The sequence below is a fragment of the Manduca sexta genome, chromosome 15 (genome assembly GCF_014839805.1).
Source record: "Manduca sexta isolate Smith_Timp_Sample1 chromosome 15, JHU_Msex_v1.0, whole genome shotgun sequence".
Lineage (NCBI taxonomy): Eukaryota > Metazoa > Arthropoda > Insecta > Lepidoptera > Sphingidae > Manduca > Manduca sexta.
Window position 1 is genome coordinate 2,937,313 of NC_051129.1, and position 20,524 is coordinate 2,957,836.

Genomic DNA, 20,524 nt, shown 5'->3' on the forward strand with positions numbered 1-20,524 from the left:
CTTAGGAAACTGGGAGTATGAGACATCAACGATTAGCGAACTAACAATCTATCAATTACCATATTCGTCGGCACTCGGGCTTGAACTATTAGAAGGGTCGGGGGACGGGGACGCGGCGAGAACGGAACTGCGGTCTTGTAGAGTTTGAGAGTTTGAGGAATTCGTTTTTATATGAATAGCCAAAGTGATATCGTCCTCAGGGTCTGTAAAACTGAACGCGACAGTCTTCATTTAATATGGTTGAATGGCCTAACCAGAACTACGAACATTTAACAAGTTCATGGTTCGCAACTGCGCGTCAATGTGAGACATCACAATATGTTAAATCTTGTAATGCCTAGTTATCATATTGTTGTCTTTATTGTTATTAAAATTAGAATATAACGAGGGCACAGCTGCTCGACCTCATAAAGAGATACGAAAAATAGAAAATTGTTTTATAAATAGATAGTGACCGCTTTCCATCAGACGTTTCCGGGATTTGTCAACCAAAAATAATAAAATTATATTTCCTTAAAAAATTTCAGAAAATCTGCATACCTAATTGTACATAATAATTTCGAAGGTACATAAGATTTGAAGTCGAACAATCCGCACTAGGCCAGCATGGTGGATTAAGGTCTAAATCCTCACAGTAGTACAGGATTCCTGTGCCCAGCAATGGTATTACACTACTGGTGGTACTGTCGTATGCCCTCAATGGCGTAATTGTAGTCGGGACGAGTACAACAACATTTCTATTTAGGTTTAGGTTTTCCATCTTAAAAATACTTAGTCACACCTGGGACTCAGGAGTCGGCGGTGTGACACCCCGTGCATCGGAAAACACGCAAAGCCGTTGGTCCTGCGCCCGATCTCTCTCCGGTCATGTTGGATTGCCGTCTCACCGTACTATGAGTGTGAAGGAACAGAGACCGCACCTGAGTATTGCACACAGTTGTGCACTATAATATGTCCTGCGTATTTAGCTGATCTCCGTTGAGGTTGGCCGCTGTGGCCGAAATTCGGTTAGGAAAGACTACTGTCGTATATTAGTATTACTTCTATCTGGCCTTAGTCAACTTGAAACTGACTCAGATATTACTAAACTGACAATGAAATCGCCGTAATGACGTCATAAAATTTATGTTGAATGAAGCCTTGTTAGCAGCATTCATAGACCATAAATAGGTAGTCGATCTTACTTAGATAAAATGTAAACAAGCCTATTGTGAAAATAATGAAATGCCCTATTTCCGTTAATTGTGCTCATTATAATTAGCGACATCGTCAGAAAACAATTATAAGCGATGTGCAACCGAAAGGATAATAGAGTGATAACTAAGATCTTTTCCTTGAATGGTGAGAGGCTTTGCCCAAGAGCCGACTCGCGAGGGCTGAGATTACGTGTACCGCTCACTTGCTCGCCGCTCCGCTCGCGTAAAAACGTTTTCCAGGGTAAAGTTTTCCGGGATAAAAGACCTGCTATATATTTTCCCGGGATATAAAGTAGCCTTTGTCCATCCTAGGGTCTTAAACTATCACCATACCAAATTTCATTGAAATCCGTTGCGTATTTTTGAGTTGATCGCATTCAAACATTTTTATTGATGCCCCGCTCCTATTAGTCATAGCGCGTTTTACAGCCTATAACCTTCCCCGATTAATAGGCTATCCAATACAAAAATATTTTTTTTAATTGAACTAGTAATTCTTAAACAAACAAACTCTTCAGCCTTATACAATAGTACTATCGTCGTCTCGTCCTTAAAAATAGAAAAAAAAAACGTTCCTAATTTGAACTATGGCGGGCCATGACATTGAGGTTATATAAAACCGCGCGCTTTTGTTTCATAATATTGTCGATATAACGCGTTCGTGCCACACTGGTACATTGACATTGGTTCGTTGGAGACGTATCTTCAAATAAGGAAAAAAATATATAAAAAAATGGTGCGTCGATTGTATAATTTTTTAATGTTTTCGAGTGTGGTGTCTGCCATGTACAGTTCGAAAGCCATGGAGGGCTATCCTACAGGATATTTAGCGGATTGTGAGTACGAAATATTTTACAAATGTATTAATTAATTTAATATTCGTTTTAAGAGCATTTAAAATTTATCTCATCGCGATATCTATTGAAGTCTTTGTTTATAATGACGAAGTATATATGTAAATGCGAATTTTAACTCAGTACTAAATGTTGTGGTAATCTATATATATAAAAATTAATCTCTATTTCCCTTGATCACGCCATTACGCGTGAACAGCTGGACTGATTTCACTATTTTTTTGTTGTTGTTAGGGGAAGGTTCCTATGAAAGAAAAAAATAAAAAATGCGTGGAAAATTTGAAAATTTAAGAAAACTTAACTAAAATATTAATTTTATGTAACTGCCAGTTGTTTGAAATAACTGTCAGCGATTGACAGAATGCGCGCTGCAAATTCATAGTTAAGACGCAATGACTAAATATCTTTTATCATTGTTAAGACGGGACAACGTCTGTCGGGTCAACTAGTTATAAATATTTTAATAAATTTAAAATTTGTTTCTAATGTCATTTAAAATTTACCTCGTCGTGATATGTTTGTTTATAATGACGTACTATATAGTTGCGAATTGTACTTCTCTCTATAACATATATATAACACAAATAAATCTAAAAATATTACTGGTTAATTAGTAAGTTCAATTACAGACAATGATCCGAAACAAATAAATCATTTAAAATCATAAATTGTATAGATCTGGTCGCAACAGACTCATGACGAACTTCACAACACTTTTCATACCAGCATGGTAAAGTGACCTTACTATACCTGATGTAGTAGGGTCTAGTATCGACTGGCGAGAGATTATGACCCCCGTCGGATTGTTTGGAACCGGATATAAACGGCTGAACCCGGACCGCGACGTACGTGGGTCATGGCGGGTTTCTCACCTCGTGGGGTCGCTATCCGAGCGTATACAAATATCATATAAACAGCAATTGTTTTAATTAAAACCGAAAGATAAAACCTTTCATATTTAATTATAGAAATAATTCATCTATATATGTACTTAAAAATGAATCCCTATTTCCCTCGGTCACGCCATCACGCGTGAACGGCTGGACCGATTTCACTATTTTTTTGTTGTGTTCGTTATTGTCAGAAGGTTATTATGAAAAAAAAATTCAAAAAATTGCGCGGAAAATTAGGAAATTTAAGAAAACTTAACGAGAATATTAATTTTATATAACTGTCAATTGTTTGAACTAACTGTCAGCGATTGACAGAATGCGCGCTGCAAATTCATAGTTAAGACGGGACAACGTCTGTCGGGTCAACTAGTTTTATATAACATAATAATTAGCCCTGTATTCTATACTGTCCCATTGTTGGGTACGGGCCTCCTCTACTACTAAGAGGGATTAGGCCTTAGTCCACCACGCTCGTCTAGGGCGGTTTGGTAAACTTCACAAACTCTCGGAATTCGTATAGGGAACTTCTCAGGTGTCCAGGTTTTCTCACGATGTTTTTCTTCACCATTAAAGCAAGCGATAATTCACAAAGAATACACACATAATATTTGGAAAAGTTAGAGGTGTGTGCCCTTGGGTGTCGAACCTGCGGACATTCGTCTCGGCAGTACGTTCTACAACCAGCTAGCCTATCGCCGCTTCATTATACAAATTAAATATTACGATAAATCGAGTAATATTTTTCTTGGCATTTACAAAATTGTAACATATTTTTAACCTCGGCAGTGTTCATATCGATTTTTTGGGTCCAATTAATGGTCAATGATACTTTGTGATATTATGCTTACTCTAAAAGGATGGTGTGTACAAAATGAATAGCACTTCATCGGTCGCCGTTACCTCCAAATTAAATGAACTGCTCTAAACAACAATAAATAAACCAAAATGTACTTTTTTCTTCTCTGTATAATGTACTGTAGTTTATATCTTAAACTGATTTTAAAAAGAGCAATACCAGAGTTGTTTACCTGTTCTTCTCTGGTAAGAACTGCTTTCCGAGGATGTAGAGTTAATAGTGACGGAATCTAAATAACATTTTACGGGTTCAAATAAATCATTCCATTTATTATGATTTTATGTCAAGGTTCGTTCTTATACACACGTTGGTCAGTGAATTCCACATCCTTCTTATCGAAGGAATTGACAAGATTTTGCAGGCCTAATGGAATATTGTACATAATATCTCTCGCTTATCATCCAGTTAGCAATGACCAGGCGGAGAGCTATGTAAAAATTGTAAAAAGGGCATTAAATCTAATTTAGCAATGAGAAAACTTAGTACTAAAATATTTATACGATTATAGAAACTCATTGCATGGTACTACGGATTTTTCACCTGCACAATTAGTATTTCAAACTTCATTCGCGTTTGGATTTGATAATTCCAAATACGAGCACGTCTTCGCTGTCCACATCTAACACTCTCGCTGAAACTGTGCTCACAAAGTAAAGCCTACGGGGAAACAAATAAACAAAATTTTAAACTCGGAAACTATGTCATATAAAAACATTTATTGTGAACAAAAATTATCTTGGCACAAAGGTGTGGTGATTGAGCGTTTAGGGGCGTAAAATACTTAATTAAGGACTGTAACTCTTTAGTTGAATAAGAAAAATATAAACCATCTGATATGCTGCAGAACAGTGCATAATAATAGTCAATGATATGATGCTTATAGCCCTGTCGAAAAATCTGACGTGACATCAGAGTTGCCTGCAACTAGTGTGCTCGCTTTGGAAGTGCGTGACGCGTCGTGTTATGAAGAAGGAATAAAGATCAGGCTAATTCACCGCCAGAAGCTCAGAACTCAGTTATCGTGTCACCTGAGGAGCCACCAGACCTTCGCGCGCTTAAACATGTTGTTGCTACCATCACTTGGGGGATTGCAATTTTCTTGTTGATTTGACCCTGACACTTCTGCAAACACTGAATGTAATCAGTCCTGGATTTGTGAATAGGCCGTAAAGGCCGCGGCCCATGAGCGGCAGCCTCTTAGGAGCGGCAAATTTCACAGGACGCTCACTCGATTTAATTAATCATTAGTTTATTTAACTTTAGTACCTTCTATAATACAAACAAATGGAAAATTATGAAGTATATTAGAAACACACATACATAATATATACATACACACATAAACCTACCTACATGGGCGGCGGGAAATAAAAGTGGCCTACACTCATAAAAATATAAATCCGGCAATGAATGTAATGAAGGAGTTGAATATTCGAGCGATTAATCCCTTATATCGACATCTTATTCAGATAGGGTTTTGCGACCTAATTATAAGCCGTCTTTTGTATAATTATTAACGAAAGAGGGGAATTGTTATATATAGCTATAGGTATACATAGACAATAAGTAAGTGGCTGCGCCCATTGTGACGTCACGGATTAAACGTCAGTGCGTAAACAACTGCGAACTGTTTCACTTGTCCTTGAGTATATGACAGTACTTAAATAAAAATAATTTGTAGCTTGTTATCATACAGTGCCATTTCGATATTGTGTTCCTAAATGAAATCACTTATTTATCTTGTTGAAAATAAATTTACAATAAGTTGCTCGAACCGTAGATATCAAATATAAAAGTGTAAGTTTCATATAAAATAAATAGCAATAAAGAGTAATTATAATGTAACATGCCCTAATGCCATCATTATTAAGAGAATTCATCGCAGCGGCAACAACACACTTTCGGTTAGAAAAACTTACTTTCACTCTGTATACGCATTAAACTATAAAATAATCAAAGAAAAGCAAACTGAGATTTTTGGTGAAAATATTCGTTAATAACGAAATATATTTGGCACAATGTTAGCAGAGGTAAAGGTGAGTATGTAGTTTGAATGCAATATCAAAATGAATCCGTATAATATCTAGTTACTATATTCTAACACGATATGTAACAATAAAAATTAATTCACGATTTCACATTTTTGCGGATACGGTTTAAATTAATATACACACACATATGCACACAAATACTCGCGCCTTTTATCTCCAAAGGGGTAGGCAGAGGCGTAACTGGTGCATCCATTTCTTTGTCGTGCGTATTGCGTATATTTGCGGGCGACCCCACGGCCATATCGGGCACAAATTCCAGATTCCGGAATGATACTGAGTAGAAATTTAAAAATAGCTTAATTATAACTTGCTTATTATTCCAAACTGTTGAAAGTGCAACGCGATGCAGCATTTCCTTGTTTTATATCCTCCATTTTTATTTTTTGAGAGGTTAACCAGTCAATGAGTAGGCTGGTGAGTTGTGCAGTCAATCCGGTTTCCTCATAAACTATATAATTTATAATGTCAGCCCTGTATTATATACATATTGCTGCTGTTCAGAAGTCTCCTTAATACTAAGTGGGTTTAGGCCTTTGTCCACCACCCTGGTCTAGCTCGAAGAGACAGCCATACTATGTAAATAATAGTAACATCTAAAATAAGAGCCATAAGATACAATGTACAAATATAATTTACGTATAAGCAACGCTGACTATAACTGGCAATGAAAACCTGGCTTCTATATGGCTTTCCTGTCCTCACACTCATCACTACAACTACTGAAAGCCAGGATCAGCAGTGGGACTAATTTGTTTTTATCCCGCAGCGAAATTAATCAAATAGAAAGATAGGACTTGGAAATATTAATTGTTCACTTATCTGCATAGTAATGCGGAAGACTAGATAATGAACTTTTTCGATTTCAACCTCAAGTATATTGACGTTTACAACTAGATAAGCCGTTCGTAACCGCGGGTAAAAATTAAATAAAAGGGTCCTATCACATCAGCTGTTAGATTTGAGTATGGCTCCTGTAAGAATATTTTTTTTTGTATAACCATATGAAACTGACATAGAGTAAAAGAGTAAAACTTTATTTCTACTTAAATATAAACGTTATAAATGTTCATAATTAGTATAACTACTACAGGAATCTTTAATGTTAAATGCAACGTTATTCTTGGTCATAAGAGGTGTTAACAAAGAGCAATGCTAATTTCAGTCCGAGTTGTTGAACATCATTAAACAATTTAATCGAGCTGATAATTTTATTTTTAAATTAAAACACTTGTTAAGCACTACTAAAAAAATATTTGCTATATGTATTTATTGAGGAATTCAAATTATCGTGTGATTTTTAAAAGCAGGTATAATTAGATAATTTATAGTTAATAATAAAACCAAGACACAGCCGCATAAGACGCTTAGAATTTAATAAAAAAATAGAATAAATATGCTAAAAATGATCAATAAGTATAAACATGTAATGACTTGTTTTTGTGAAATGTAATGATTCAATGTTAAGTCAATTAAAACAAATAACGTAAAAATAAAATTAGTTTTCAGATTTTATCGTATTTTTTTGATATTTTAACTTTCTTCCGACATTTCGGAGTCTGCAGCCTTCATAATAAAAATAAAAAATAAACGATCACGGGGCGGATTGAGATGTTGGTCGTTCGAAAGTCAGTTACAATATCATTACAATTTTGCTGATGGTATAATATACTTATATCCGCCAGGATAGCGACCACCCTATACAAGGTATTAAAACCCACCATATTGGCCCTCATAGGTAAGTGTTGCGTTCCGGGATCAGCCTGAGTGTACCCGGTTCCAATAGGAAGGCATATTTGTGTCGACTGCTTAGGGGTCATTATCTCTCGTCAGTCGACATTATATTGGACTCCATTCCACTTACTATGAGGAGCAGTGAGGTCAAATGCCGTGCATGACTAAAAAAAAAACATCTACCTACATTTTACAATTAAGCAAAATTTAAGTATTTGTTAGTTTAATAAGAAATCATCATACTAATAAATTATCGCGTGTAAAGTCAAACAAACGTTTTTTTTTGTTTTTATACTTATTACCTTAATATAAATGGGTATTGACCGCGCCGAAATTTCATGTGACCTTTAAGACGGTGCCCCCAACACGACGATGCGCTAACCGTCTTTTTAAAAGCTATTCAAAATTTATTATTTAAATAGAAATAAATATAATATTTATTCAATATGATATCTTTACCTCAGCTGTTTAATTTTGTTTATAATGTAGATATTGATTCATTAATTTCCCATTGAAAATTCTACTAGAATTGTTGATTTCATGCATCCTAAAGTAAACATAATTTTAATTTACAACCACCACTGTTTGATAGAGTATTTAATAAAGAACATTTGATCGTAATTTTTTTTCAAAACGATCTGATTTTATAAATCAATTATTCGTAAATTTGTGTATGTCCCGCTGTAACTCGTGCGCCGTTAATGTCGAAAGAATGCCCAAGGCCGTTTTCTCTTGGGGGAGCTTTAAAGGTGAACTTAGAACTATATATTTCATTACGAGAACAATGATTTATGACAATTTTATTAAATTTATCGCTATTGTCAAAATATCTGTGCATCTTTCTCTAGCTAGAGTGTGTTCTTTGTTATTACTAGTTTTTGCTACGGCTTCGTTCGTAAAAGAGTCTTTCCGGGTAAAAGTGCGGCCATATAATTTCCTGGTTTAAAAAGTAGACCATGTTCTTGCCATGCTATCAAATTTCATCGAAATTCGTGCGGTAGTTTTTGCGTTTTGACAAACACGGTGGGAGCCTATGTTTAATTGTAAGAAAGTTAGTCTAGAATGGTTTATACATATCCTCATTTATAATTAACACCTGTGATAAATAGTGTAATAAAAATACCACGTAAATTGTGTTACATAAAATTGTGAATTAATTATTTTTCTTTCTATAGGAACGAAACTGACGTCCCAAAAGGAAGCAATCAGTGCTTTTTTTAATGTTTGTATCATCTTTTAATCTTTATAACCTTGTCATTACCCATGTACGTTTAATGGTTAAATTACTACAGTCAATGCCTTAGCTTATTATTTCTATGGAAAAATGTTGTTTCTTAAGGTTGGTAACGTTTGTACAAATAACATTCATAAAGGAAGTTCCAAATTATTTTTTTTGGAGTTTTATTGCTATTAAATTTAATACTAACCAGTTATGTGATACTTCATTCATTATAATGAGAGGAATTTAAAATTATGTCACACTGAAAACATGATTTAGCTTAAACATGTTTTCATTAGCTAAAACTAGTGTATACTAAGATATATTTGACTCGTGGTAGGCCTCTCAAATGTGAGAGTCCGCCTGGGTAGGTACAACCGGAATGTCTATTTCTGCCGCCAAGCAACAGTGTGTATTCATTGTTGTGTTTTGGTTTGATATTGTAGCCAGTATGACTACTGGACTTAATGAAACTTAACATCTCACGTCTCAGGATGGCGAGCGCAGTGGAATACCAAACAATATTTTGCAATTCAAGGTGTTGGATTGTGTTTCTACTATTTATGTCAGTCGCTTACCATCAGGCGAATGTCAATCTCGTCTCGTCATTCACAGCAATAAAATATATATTTGTTATAACGAGTATCACTAATACATACAACAATCTGCTTGAACATGCACCAGTTTGCCAACATACATGTTCCCTCTCCCTATAACTTGAGGTCCTTCAAGCAGAGCGTGAAGAAGGAATTACGCAGGACGGCATGACTGTGCCGACCGTCCAGAGATTGTATCTTCGGTCGGTCGGCACTTTCTATGAGCTTTACTGCGCTTAACATCAGTTGCAGTGATGCCACTATGCCAAGTTCCAATAAAAAACAAAACCAGAACAGTTGGCCTATCTTCAAGAAAAGCTACAGAAATAGGAATACAATAAGGATGTCATGGCCACACTGTGCTCGTGTACTTTCGATTCTGCCTATTCCTTCAATATTTCATAAATTCAATAACAAAAGCAATTTTATTTTTTAATAAGAAAATCATGGAACTAATTAGTATTTGTTTATTTTTTCTATGATTTTTAGTGAGGTTATAAAAGCATTTTATTAAATTAAATTGGTCTGGCGAACTCTTAATCAGATTTTCTATTGCTTTTATTGTTTCTTATTTAAATAAATAAAATATCGATGTATAAGAAAAACAATAAAAATGACATAGACACACCGTATTTCTCTATTTCTTTTCTGCCTACTCCTTCAAGGATAATGGCGTGAACCTATTACATCAAGTCGTAGAGATTTCTCGTAAGTCAATGGAATATGCATATTAGTCGAACAATATAGGGAGGTGTCCACACTTATAATGGAGCTCTACCTTATCCGGCCCTTTGATGTACTTCGAGTCGTTGACTTTGACCCAAAAACAAGTAATAGCTAAATGTGACACTATACTATCAATTTATTTATGAATGCAGCGACAAATGTTCTCCACGTGTAATTAATGAGGTATTTGATCTGATTGATAAGGTTTTGTTGACACTTATACTTGATGTTTTTGATTCAAATGTATTATTTCGTCATTACTTGGGTTGGACATTTGGCTGCGAGTGTGGTAGTTACCGTCAAAGGCTTCATTCAGGGCTCTTGCGCTTGTGAGGGACCTAGGGACCAAGAGATGTTAGACCCTTTGAAACTTCACTCACTATCCCTATACAACAAAGACTGTCGTTTGATGTTGATTTTTTGTGAAACGTGTATTGTTGGCTGGATTTTTTTGGTGGCTCTATATTTTTTATATGTACACAGAAATGAGTCCCCACTGCACCTGATGGTAAGTGGAGTGGGGTCCAATAGAATGTCGACTGACGAGAGATGATTACCCGTCGGCAGTCGACACAATTATGCCGGCCTGTTGGAACCAGACATGCATAGGCTAACCCCAGAACGCGACACTTAAATAGGCCACTATGGTGGATTTAACGCCTTGTGTACGCTGATCACTATCCGGGCGGATATAAAATATATCCTAACACCAGCTTAGTTATCATTTTTACAACCAAAAAGACTGCGTCGATAGTTGCCAGATTTATATCGTTTTGTCTTCATAGATGTACACAATAATACCTATTTTCCACAAGTCGTGTTTGTTTTGATCAGAAGACGATCTTCTGTAAGGTTATTGGGTAAAAAAATTACCGTTCATTAATGTTTTTTTAATGTCAATTGTATAAAGTACGCATTGCAATAAATGGGAAAATAAAAAATTGCATTTTAAATGATATTTTTCCTTTGCCTTTGTTAATTGATATTGTGAGAAGATAATAATTATGCGTTTTTACTGTGTATTGCCTTATTTTCCGTGGAAAGATTATGTATGATTTAATGCAAGAGCATTTGTTGTATCTCGCGTATATTTCCTTTACCTTGGCTTGTGTTTTTATACTATTTGCTTATATTCACAAAGGTTTCTATTTATAATATTAGTAAGAATAAGGCGTAAATTTCATTTATTAAAAGCAAGGAAAACTTGCAGCTTACAATTATATTAGGAGTTGTAGCTATTAGGAAATTTAGGTTTCTAAAAGGCATTTACAAGATCTTACTTGCCTGGCCATCCCATCAGTGGCCACCGGTTTAGAGAATGTACACATTAAGGTTTCAGGATCGGCTTGTTATGTCTATATTTGGTTATAATTTTTTTAGTAGAGTTTGTAAGTTTAGCAAGTAAGATCTTGTAAATTGTCCCAGACACCTACATTTCTTAATTAACTGAAATTCACAATAAAATTATAAGCTGGAAGCCATGCATTAAATAAATAAAATCTTACTTCTTATTTTTACTATAATAAAAACAAAAATTTGTGAAAATGTTTGTATGTTAAAAGTAAACACAAAAACAGCTGAATGGATTTTGATGAAATTTGGCACACACATAGATCATGTCCTGGATTAACATAGACTAATTTTTATCCCGGTAACTTGTTCCTGTGGGAAGTATTTAAATTTTTAAATAGATGGCCCTTGGGTCGTGCTATGGATCAAAATTATATAATGATGTAGGCATTTTTGTAGTATGAAAGACCTCGCAGTCGAAACCGCGAATGAAACCTAGTAAAGAAAAAAATATAGACAAGATCATATTGAGTAGTACTATTATGTAGCGTAAGCAAGTCGTTGTATACCTTATAGAAGCTTTTTATTTGTGGTAATTTTCCACACGAGCTCTTTACATAAAGTACGCATTAAAACGGGATTATTTTACTTCTTATATCAAATTTTTTTGCTACAAAATCTTATACCAAGAGAACGGTTTTAAAAGGAGTCACGAAAATAACTATAGGCTTTTTTATATTATGTGCACGCCAAAGTGCCACTATTGTACCTGATGGTACTTGGATTGGGGTCTCTTAGAATGTACACTGACGAGAGATGATTACCCGTCGCCAATCGACACAGTTATGCCGGCCTGTTGGAACTGGATATACACAGATTGATCCCGGAACCCGACACAATTGCGCGGGCCACTATGGCGGGCTTTAACACCTTGTGTACGGTGGTCGCTATCCGGGCGGATATAAAATATATCCTACCAACAGTAATTAAGTTGCTTACGTTTTATGAATAGTTGCCATGTTTAAGTGTTTGCCAATCTGTAATTCAGTTATTTTTGGAGGAGCAAGGGAGAAGCAGATATTCCATAATCATTAAATATTATTGCTTCCTCTTTGAGGATAGGATGTCCTTGCTCTAATCACTAGTGGAAGCTTAAATGGGTGGACTCGGTTACAAGTTCGATCCTCAACTCGGACAACTCGAAAATAAACCTTATTTCGGACAGTCTGGGTTTGAAATAGTACAGCAATTACATGTGCTAGGAAATATGTTGTGGAATTTTTACTATGACATATACATCGATACATTGTATGACGCTGTTTTGTATTTACTCCAGTGAGTTTGTCATTAATTCTATTACGTAGATAATTACAAGAATTTTATAATACATTATTTCTACTTCACAATTCTATTGAAAACAACTCGATGACTACGTTTTCTTTGAATCTATTAGCGGATCAATATTCGCAGTAAAATGCATTATGCGTTTGCAGACAGTGATCTAAGCGAAGTTTAACCTAATTCATATAACTAAGAATATAAAACATTAAAGAATGAAGCAGCGATAGGCCAGTTGGGAGTGGAACGGAATGCCGAGAAGAATGTCTGTAGGTTCAAAACCCAAGGGAACACATCTCTGACTTTTGTAGTCATGTGTGTATTCTTTATGAATTCGGCGAAGTATAACATCGATACAATCAATTGCGTGTCATTAGTGAGTTAATTGATTCTGAATATAATTTCAATGACGACAACATCGTTAATAGTTTGATAGTAAAAAATTATCGGCCATGTGCTCCGCCATATTTATCCGCTATATGATTGTACCCACAAGTTATTCCGTATTACTTATTTTTACCACTGTATCACGAGATTTTCCCGCCCTCACACCCACCACTACAACTCCTGTAAGCCAGCATCAGCAGTGGCACGCATTATGACACCGAACAGTGAAGCTCGGTGAGTCTCAGCGAAAACTAATATGTCATTATCCCGCAACGAAATTAATCAAATAGAAAGATAGGGAGGAGTTGGAAATATGAATTGTCCACTACCCTCCATACCAACTTTTCATTTACTCCTGTATATGGATCGACTGAAAATAATGATATTTTCCTAGTGACTCACCTGCGTCAGCGGGGTAGTAGTATTGCGTGCGTGGTAACATTTTCGCTGAGGTCTTTGGTTCGAATCCAGGGCCGGGGAGTGATATTGGATTTTTTTTCAGTATCAGCTTGGAGTCTGGAATTGGGTCTGATATGGCGATAGGCTCGCTTCCTACATGAGACGGAATAGAAAGGATGAATAGTGGATGCACTAATAGCGTTTCTGAATAGGCATATATCTGTGTTTCTTTCATTTGGAAGTGGACAACGCATTTCCAAACGCAAACACAATAATAATATCACGCATGTCGCAAAACATGTTTAGGCGACCAGTCAAGTTCAAAGTTGAGTCACCTTGATATAAAAAATTAAATGAATAAGATGAAACGTGCAAATGTAGATAATGTTTCTAAGACCTTATGCAAAGTCAAGGTTTCTAGACCGCATTGTTGTTCAAGAATCGCGATGAACCGTGACATTGTCTTTAGCTTTAAATTACCGCTGTTTTGTAACATTTAGTAATCGCTTTTCATTGCCACATAAAATAATGAAAATATCTATAATTTATTAGCAGTTAGGAAAGCAGTTTATACCAAAGAAGAACTGGTAAGAAATTGCTCTGTTGGGCTTTTTTCATCTAACCCGCCTCTCTTTGTTGTCGCCGATCTGATAAAGGGGTGTAAATTAAAGTATTCCATCAAAAATTGATGAAAGTAAAAACATAATTAGATCTAATATTCTAGCTTTTATATTTAATCTTTACTTAATGATTTGTTCGTAATTTCACGAGCATACGTTCGTTTCCACAGGTACTCACTCGCTTTTCACGATTGCAAAATAGTTTTTTAATAAAACCCTAGTCCCCCTTTGGGTTGCTATTAAAGCTGACTGATAACCGACAACGTAAGGTCTAGAAACATGGAATTTTCCATACCTGTTCCTTATTTAACGTAGGTGAGAATTAAGAGGATGTGGAAAACATCCGGTGCGGCAGCGCTCTGAGGGCCTGAGTTTGAATCTCGGGTCGGGCAAAGTGATATTTGGGTTTTTCTGCTCAGTATCAGCCCGGAATCTGGAATTTATGCCCAATTTAGCGATAAGCTTACCTCCTCACCACCTATCATATCATACGACGGAACACACTTGGCTAAAAGTGGGTGCTCTAGCAGTGCCTCTGAATACTTTGGGGATAAATGCGTGTTGTGTGTTTAAAACATCTCATGGTAAAATTTTCCAAAAGTTACTTAATAAAACCGTAATATAAAATTTGCTTAATTTACAGACTCGCTTTTCATCTTATTCTGTGATATAAAAAAGTATCATAAAACAAGTAAATAATTATTAAGAATTGTAAGCTACATATAACAAAAACCCACCAAACAAGGAACAAAGTTGATGTATAAAAGTTATGTCCTTGCCTTTAATTGTATTTTTTATAATAACATTATGCTTTTGTCCTGTTTCACTTCGAAAATGTCAGTACTAGTAAAAGGAATATTACACGTAACTAGTTTTGTTTATATAGAAAACATCCACACACAAATCACGCGTTTGGCGCAAACAGGGTACCCACTTTTCGACAAGTGTGTTCCGTCACATGATATGGTAGGGGGCGAGATTGTCACCATATCGGGCACAAATCCAGACTCCGGGCTGATATTGAACATAAAACCCGAATATTACTTTGCTCGACCCGGGATTCAAACCCAGGATCTCAGAGCGTTGCTGTACCGCGCATGCAGTACAACTGCGCCACCGAGGCAGTCAATATAGAAGACAAAGCAATATTAGCAACTTATAACCTAGGAAATTCAAGCATTTTCTTTTGGATAAAATCATATATTTAAAAGCGGCGATAGCCTAGTTGGCTGTGGAACGGACTGCTAAGACGAATGTCCGCAGGTTCAAATCCCAAGGGCACACACCTCTGACATTTCTAAAAATCACGTGTGTATTCTTTGTGAATTTATCGTTCGCTTTAACGGTGAAGGAAAACATCGTGAGGAAACCTGCACATCTGAGAAATTCTCTATAGGAATTTCGAAGGTGTGTGAAGTCTACCAATCCACTAGGCCAGCGTGGTGGACTAAGGCCTAATCCCTCTCAGTAGTAGAGGAGGCCCGTGCTCAGCAGTGGGCAAGTATATAATACAGGGCTGATATTATTAAATATTAATACTGTCAGTCAAAAATGAAACTATTATTAACAATACAGATCTGTATGTAAATATTTTTCTTATATAAAAAACATAGAACAGCTTTTAAATTTACATAATTTATAGCTAACACTAGAGTCAGTCAACCTACATTATACGAGGTCTATTAATCTACGTTTTTTCTAAAATTATATATACCTTCACTGTTATATTCCGGTTTGAAGAACATTGTAGCCAGTATAACCACTGGACATAATGAGACTTAACACTTCATGTCTCAGGATGGCGAGCGTAGCTCAATACTAAACAATACTTTGTAATCCAAGGTATTGGATGGTGTTTCTACTGTTTATGGGCGGTCGTATTGCTTACCATCAGGACAGAAAGCTCGCCTCTTCATGCAAAGCCATAAAAAAAAACCTCAACAATTAATTTTACTTCTTTGCGAATGTTTGCACACAGTAACCTATAGGTTAATACATATCTTAATCTATTTATGTACATACCTAAATTAATCCAAATATCGCATAGTTTGTGCGTATATTTAACTTCCGATGTTTCGACAACTACAGCCTTCATAGTCGCGGGGGGCGGGAGGCCAGACTGATGTTGGTTGTTCGAAAAATCAGTTACAATATCTTGATGAGGATATTAACAGCTAGATGCAAATACTAGGGGGCTCCGCTAACATCATCATCATGAGCCTTAAGATGCTCTGGTTGAGCCTAGACCTGTATCAATAATTGCCTGATCGACCTGTTGAAGGCAGTCCTTTATCAAGTCATTCGTTTTTTAGTCTCACATATTTTATATTGCCTATGGCATTAAAAAAACTCTACTTATTAAAAACCATTAACAAAAAATTTAAATCTTTGAGATCCGGTACCAGTTTTCTAATGATCTTAAACGACCTAATCTGAATTTCAGATGTTCACATACGAGTATTAAAATTTATTTATTTATTTAAATAAGGTTATCTAAAAGCACACTGTACTATTTGTAGAGTTTTGTTAAGTTTAGTTCCATTTTTATTTTATTTTATTTAGGCATAGAAGAATAATTATGCGCTAAGATGCATATAATAGTAGTATTAAAATTGATTATTTTTACCTGCGATAAACACCAGGCAGAATATTACTATTTAATTTACAATGAAAACTTACTTAAAATTAAAGTATTTGAGCGTTATGCACTTTAGTTTTATTTTCAAAGTAACCTAACTGCACCTAATGGTAAATGGAGTGGGATGCAATATATTGTCGACTGACGAGAGATTATTAGCCCTCTGGGTCCTTTTTCTGTATGTTAGTGTAAACGCGTAACGCGGCCGTGTCATGTTATCTTCGAGAAATGTGTGTGGAATGGTATTCTGTAAGCCAAATTTCTATAGTCCTAAACATGACGCGTTGTGTTATGTGCTTGTTACACACTGTCAAAATAACGTGCGGGATAGAGAGTAAGGCCCCTGCAGTCGACATAATTATACCGGCCTGTTGAAACTGGATATAAACACTGATTCCCGATCGCGACACACTCACGTTGGCCACTATGGTGGGTTTTAACACCTGGTGTACGGTGGTCGCTATCAGGGGCCTTATTCTCTATCCCGCACGTTATTTTAACAGTGCGTAACAAGCACGTAACACAACGCGTCATGTTTAGGACTATAGAAATTTGGCTTACAGAATACCATTCCACGCACATTTCTCGAAGATAACATGACACGGCCGCGTTACGCGTTTACACTATCATACAGAATAAGGGCCCAGGGCGGATATAAAATATATTCTACCATCAGCAATCATTTATAACTATTTAGACTTAATAACAGTATGTCCAAGTGTTTATTTATATCATTATGTGCTCTATATTTATGTTATATAGGATCTCTATTCAACAAACAGAGCTAAATAGTATTAATAACAGATTTATATGGCACACCAGTGAATTGTGGAACCGGCTTTCGTTGAAGCGATTGAATGTTACCTATAATAATTCTATATAACGTAAATGTAGAGCACATAATGATATTACTAAAGACATCGATACTTCTTAAATTTAAACACAAAGCAAATAATATAAATTGAAGCTTAAGATTTGTTTTGGATAGGTTTTACTTGCATTCGATTTTGAGACTTCGGCATGGTAGTCGTAGACACCGTAATTATTATTGGTATTTGTTATAAACAAAAATTTACGGAAACGAATACGCGAGTAAAAATACTTTGAACATAGATATGAGTGAATCCTTGAATTAATTTGGTTATCTCAAAACAAACAGTTTGTTTACTTATTGATACCTTTAACAAGTGGATGTCAAATATTGTAACAATTCCTTCGAGGAAATGCGGCCTTGTGTTTATGTACAGTTTTCCATTTATGACTTCTTCAAATAACTTATAGATAGCCCAATGTGAAGTCATTGGCACTTCGGTTGCTCATTCTCTAAAAGTCCTAGAAATTATGTTCGTTTCTATGTATTAGTTTGAACATTGAATTTTGGACCAAAATCAGTCATTGCACTCAAAGTATGAGAAATTATCAATATATCAAACTTTACTAAAGACAATTTTATTTTCAGGTCCAGGAGGCGACAGGGAAGCGATAATCTCACGAAAGACCCTGAAATACCTCACTCTAACAGTCATAGGGAAGGGAAATATTCAGAACGTCAAGAAAACCAGATACACATACTTCCAAATGAAAAGCCTGGCAAAAGATCCTGACATAGACTTTAAGAAGAAAACTGCCATATATGTGGGAGGGTATTTGGACAGTCCAAACTTTCCCTTCGCGTCTGTACTGGGACCAGCTTATAAGAAGCAAGGATACAACGCGTTACTGCTAGATACGAATAAGTTTACGACTATGGAGTACCCTGTGTAAGTAGTTTTTTTACATAGAAGAAGAATACGAAGGTGACTGATAGCCTAAATATGATATTATATTATACACAAATTATATTATATACACGTAAATATTTTTAGTAGATATTCATCCATAATTTATAGAAAAAGATTTTTGAAAGAAATTCATTTGTAATATTTAATTTTATTATTCATACTACACTAACAGGACCTATTATCCAAAATTTCACGATTCTAAAGCTACCGGTTCAGGGGAGTATATCAGTCAGCGTTAAAAAAAAATTGGAAATTTTCTCTGTTAAACTATACTTAAGACCTCATTTACATATCACCAGTCAAATTAAACCATTGTGTTTTTTAAAATATCAGTTTTATCTTTCAGTGCCGTGCGTTACATGCGACCTGTGGGGCAACACGTTGCAGAAATGCTGGTAAACCTAACGAAAGAAGGTCTGGACCCAAAGAAAGTCGAATTAATCGGCCTCAGTCTAGGCGGGCAAACCGTCAGCTTTATAGCCAAGAACTTCAAACGTATGACTGGAGTGACCTTGGGCAGAATCACTGGTTTGGACCCGTCTGGACCTTGCTTCAGGAACTTGGGACCTGATGACAGATTGGACCAAGCAGACGCTGATTTCGTTGACGTTATCAGCACCAACATTGACGGTTTTGGCATGGCGGCACCAGTAGGCCACGTCAATTTTTATGTCAACGGGGGAGAATTCCAACCGGGAGACATACTATGGATGCCATGCAACGTTCTTTGCAGTCATATAAGGTCGTATACCATATGGCTAGCGGCTCTTCAAAACCCAGATTCCTTTATAGCCATGCAGTGTGAGTCAGTGCAGCAAGCAAGAGAAAAGAACTGCTATGACAATAAACCAATGGTTACTAATGTCCTGGGTTTAGAAACAGACCACAATAAAACTGGAATATTCTTTTTGGCGACACAAAACAACTTTCCTTATTACCTCGGCACCAATGGGTTGAAAAGAGAGTATGAATTTTTCCATGCTCATATGAAAGAGATCACAGATAATGATCCGATGAAAATGTGATTTGTTTTTCTTTTATGGAGGAATACCAAATTTACGCAGGAGGAGTGGGTCGAACAGTTGACTTTATTTTGTGCTAGAGGGAGCAAATAATCAAGGTCTTTGGCTGAGTGTAAAAGACTTTACGGGAGTGAAATATTTTAGTACCAAGAGTTGATGCTTGCCGAATTTGATAAGTAGATTTTTTTCATGAATAATTTTTATTGAAGATATTGAATTTACGCGAATAAGTATAAAGCTTTAACCGCGCAAAAAGATTGCTTTGATACAATCTTTTTTACATGTTTTACCAATATAATATGTAGATAATGAAAAACAGAAAAAAAATATAGGTAACTTTTTGTATATATAAATTAAAACCTAAATCAAATGAAGAAGAGTGTAAAGAGACGGGAATCCATTTAATTATCTAATGCACTGTTTAGTTTTAAATATTATTCATAAGTATTTTTTTTGTAAATAATATAAATAAAGTTTATTTATAAGGTTCCTAATAAAATGTATAAGTAATGCCATCTATTATATCAATATGTAACTATAATGACGTCTTTAATATAATGTACAAATAGTTCGTAGCATCACCACTAGATGGGAGTATTAATAAAAAAGTTAAGGAAAATAATTACTGTTTTGTTGATTGAAATGTTGATGTTACTACTTTAAATCAAATAAATAATTTATTAAGAATCCAAAAATCCAATTTTTTCTCTACGAACAGTTCGGAAAGCAATTTCTGCCATAGAAGAACGGGCAAGAAACTTTAGTGTTGCTCTTTTTCGAAATTGGTGATTAATTCGTTATTTAATTGTTATTAAATTGGTTAATGTAATGTATAGTGTATTATAATACAAAAAATATATATTTTCTTTGCAGCAGTCATTTATGTACCTCAAAAATAAAAAATAAAACTATTTCCATACACTCCAA

The 20,524-nt window shown here is 35.4% G+C and overlaps 1 protein-coding gene across 1 annotated transcript; it reads left to right on the forward strand.

Annotated features, from left to right (window-relative positions):
- The first annotated feature begins 1,856 nt into the window (after positions 1 to 1,856).
- Positions 1,857 to 20,216, forward strand: LOC115454876 (lipase member H-A). The gene is made up of 3 exons (XM_037438720.1): positions 1,857 to 2,032; positions 18,254 to 18,554; positions 18,922 to 20,216. Exons 1-3 carry the CDS (start codon positions 1,930 to 1,932, stop codon positions 19,598 to 19,600), a joined length of 1,083 nt encoding a protein of 360 aa, XP_037294617.1. The 5' UTR covers positions 1,857 to 1,929; the 3' UTR covers positions 19,601 to 20,216.
- Positions 20,217 to 20,524: the final 308 nt, after the last annotated feature.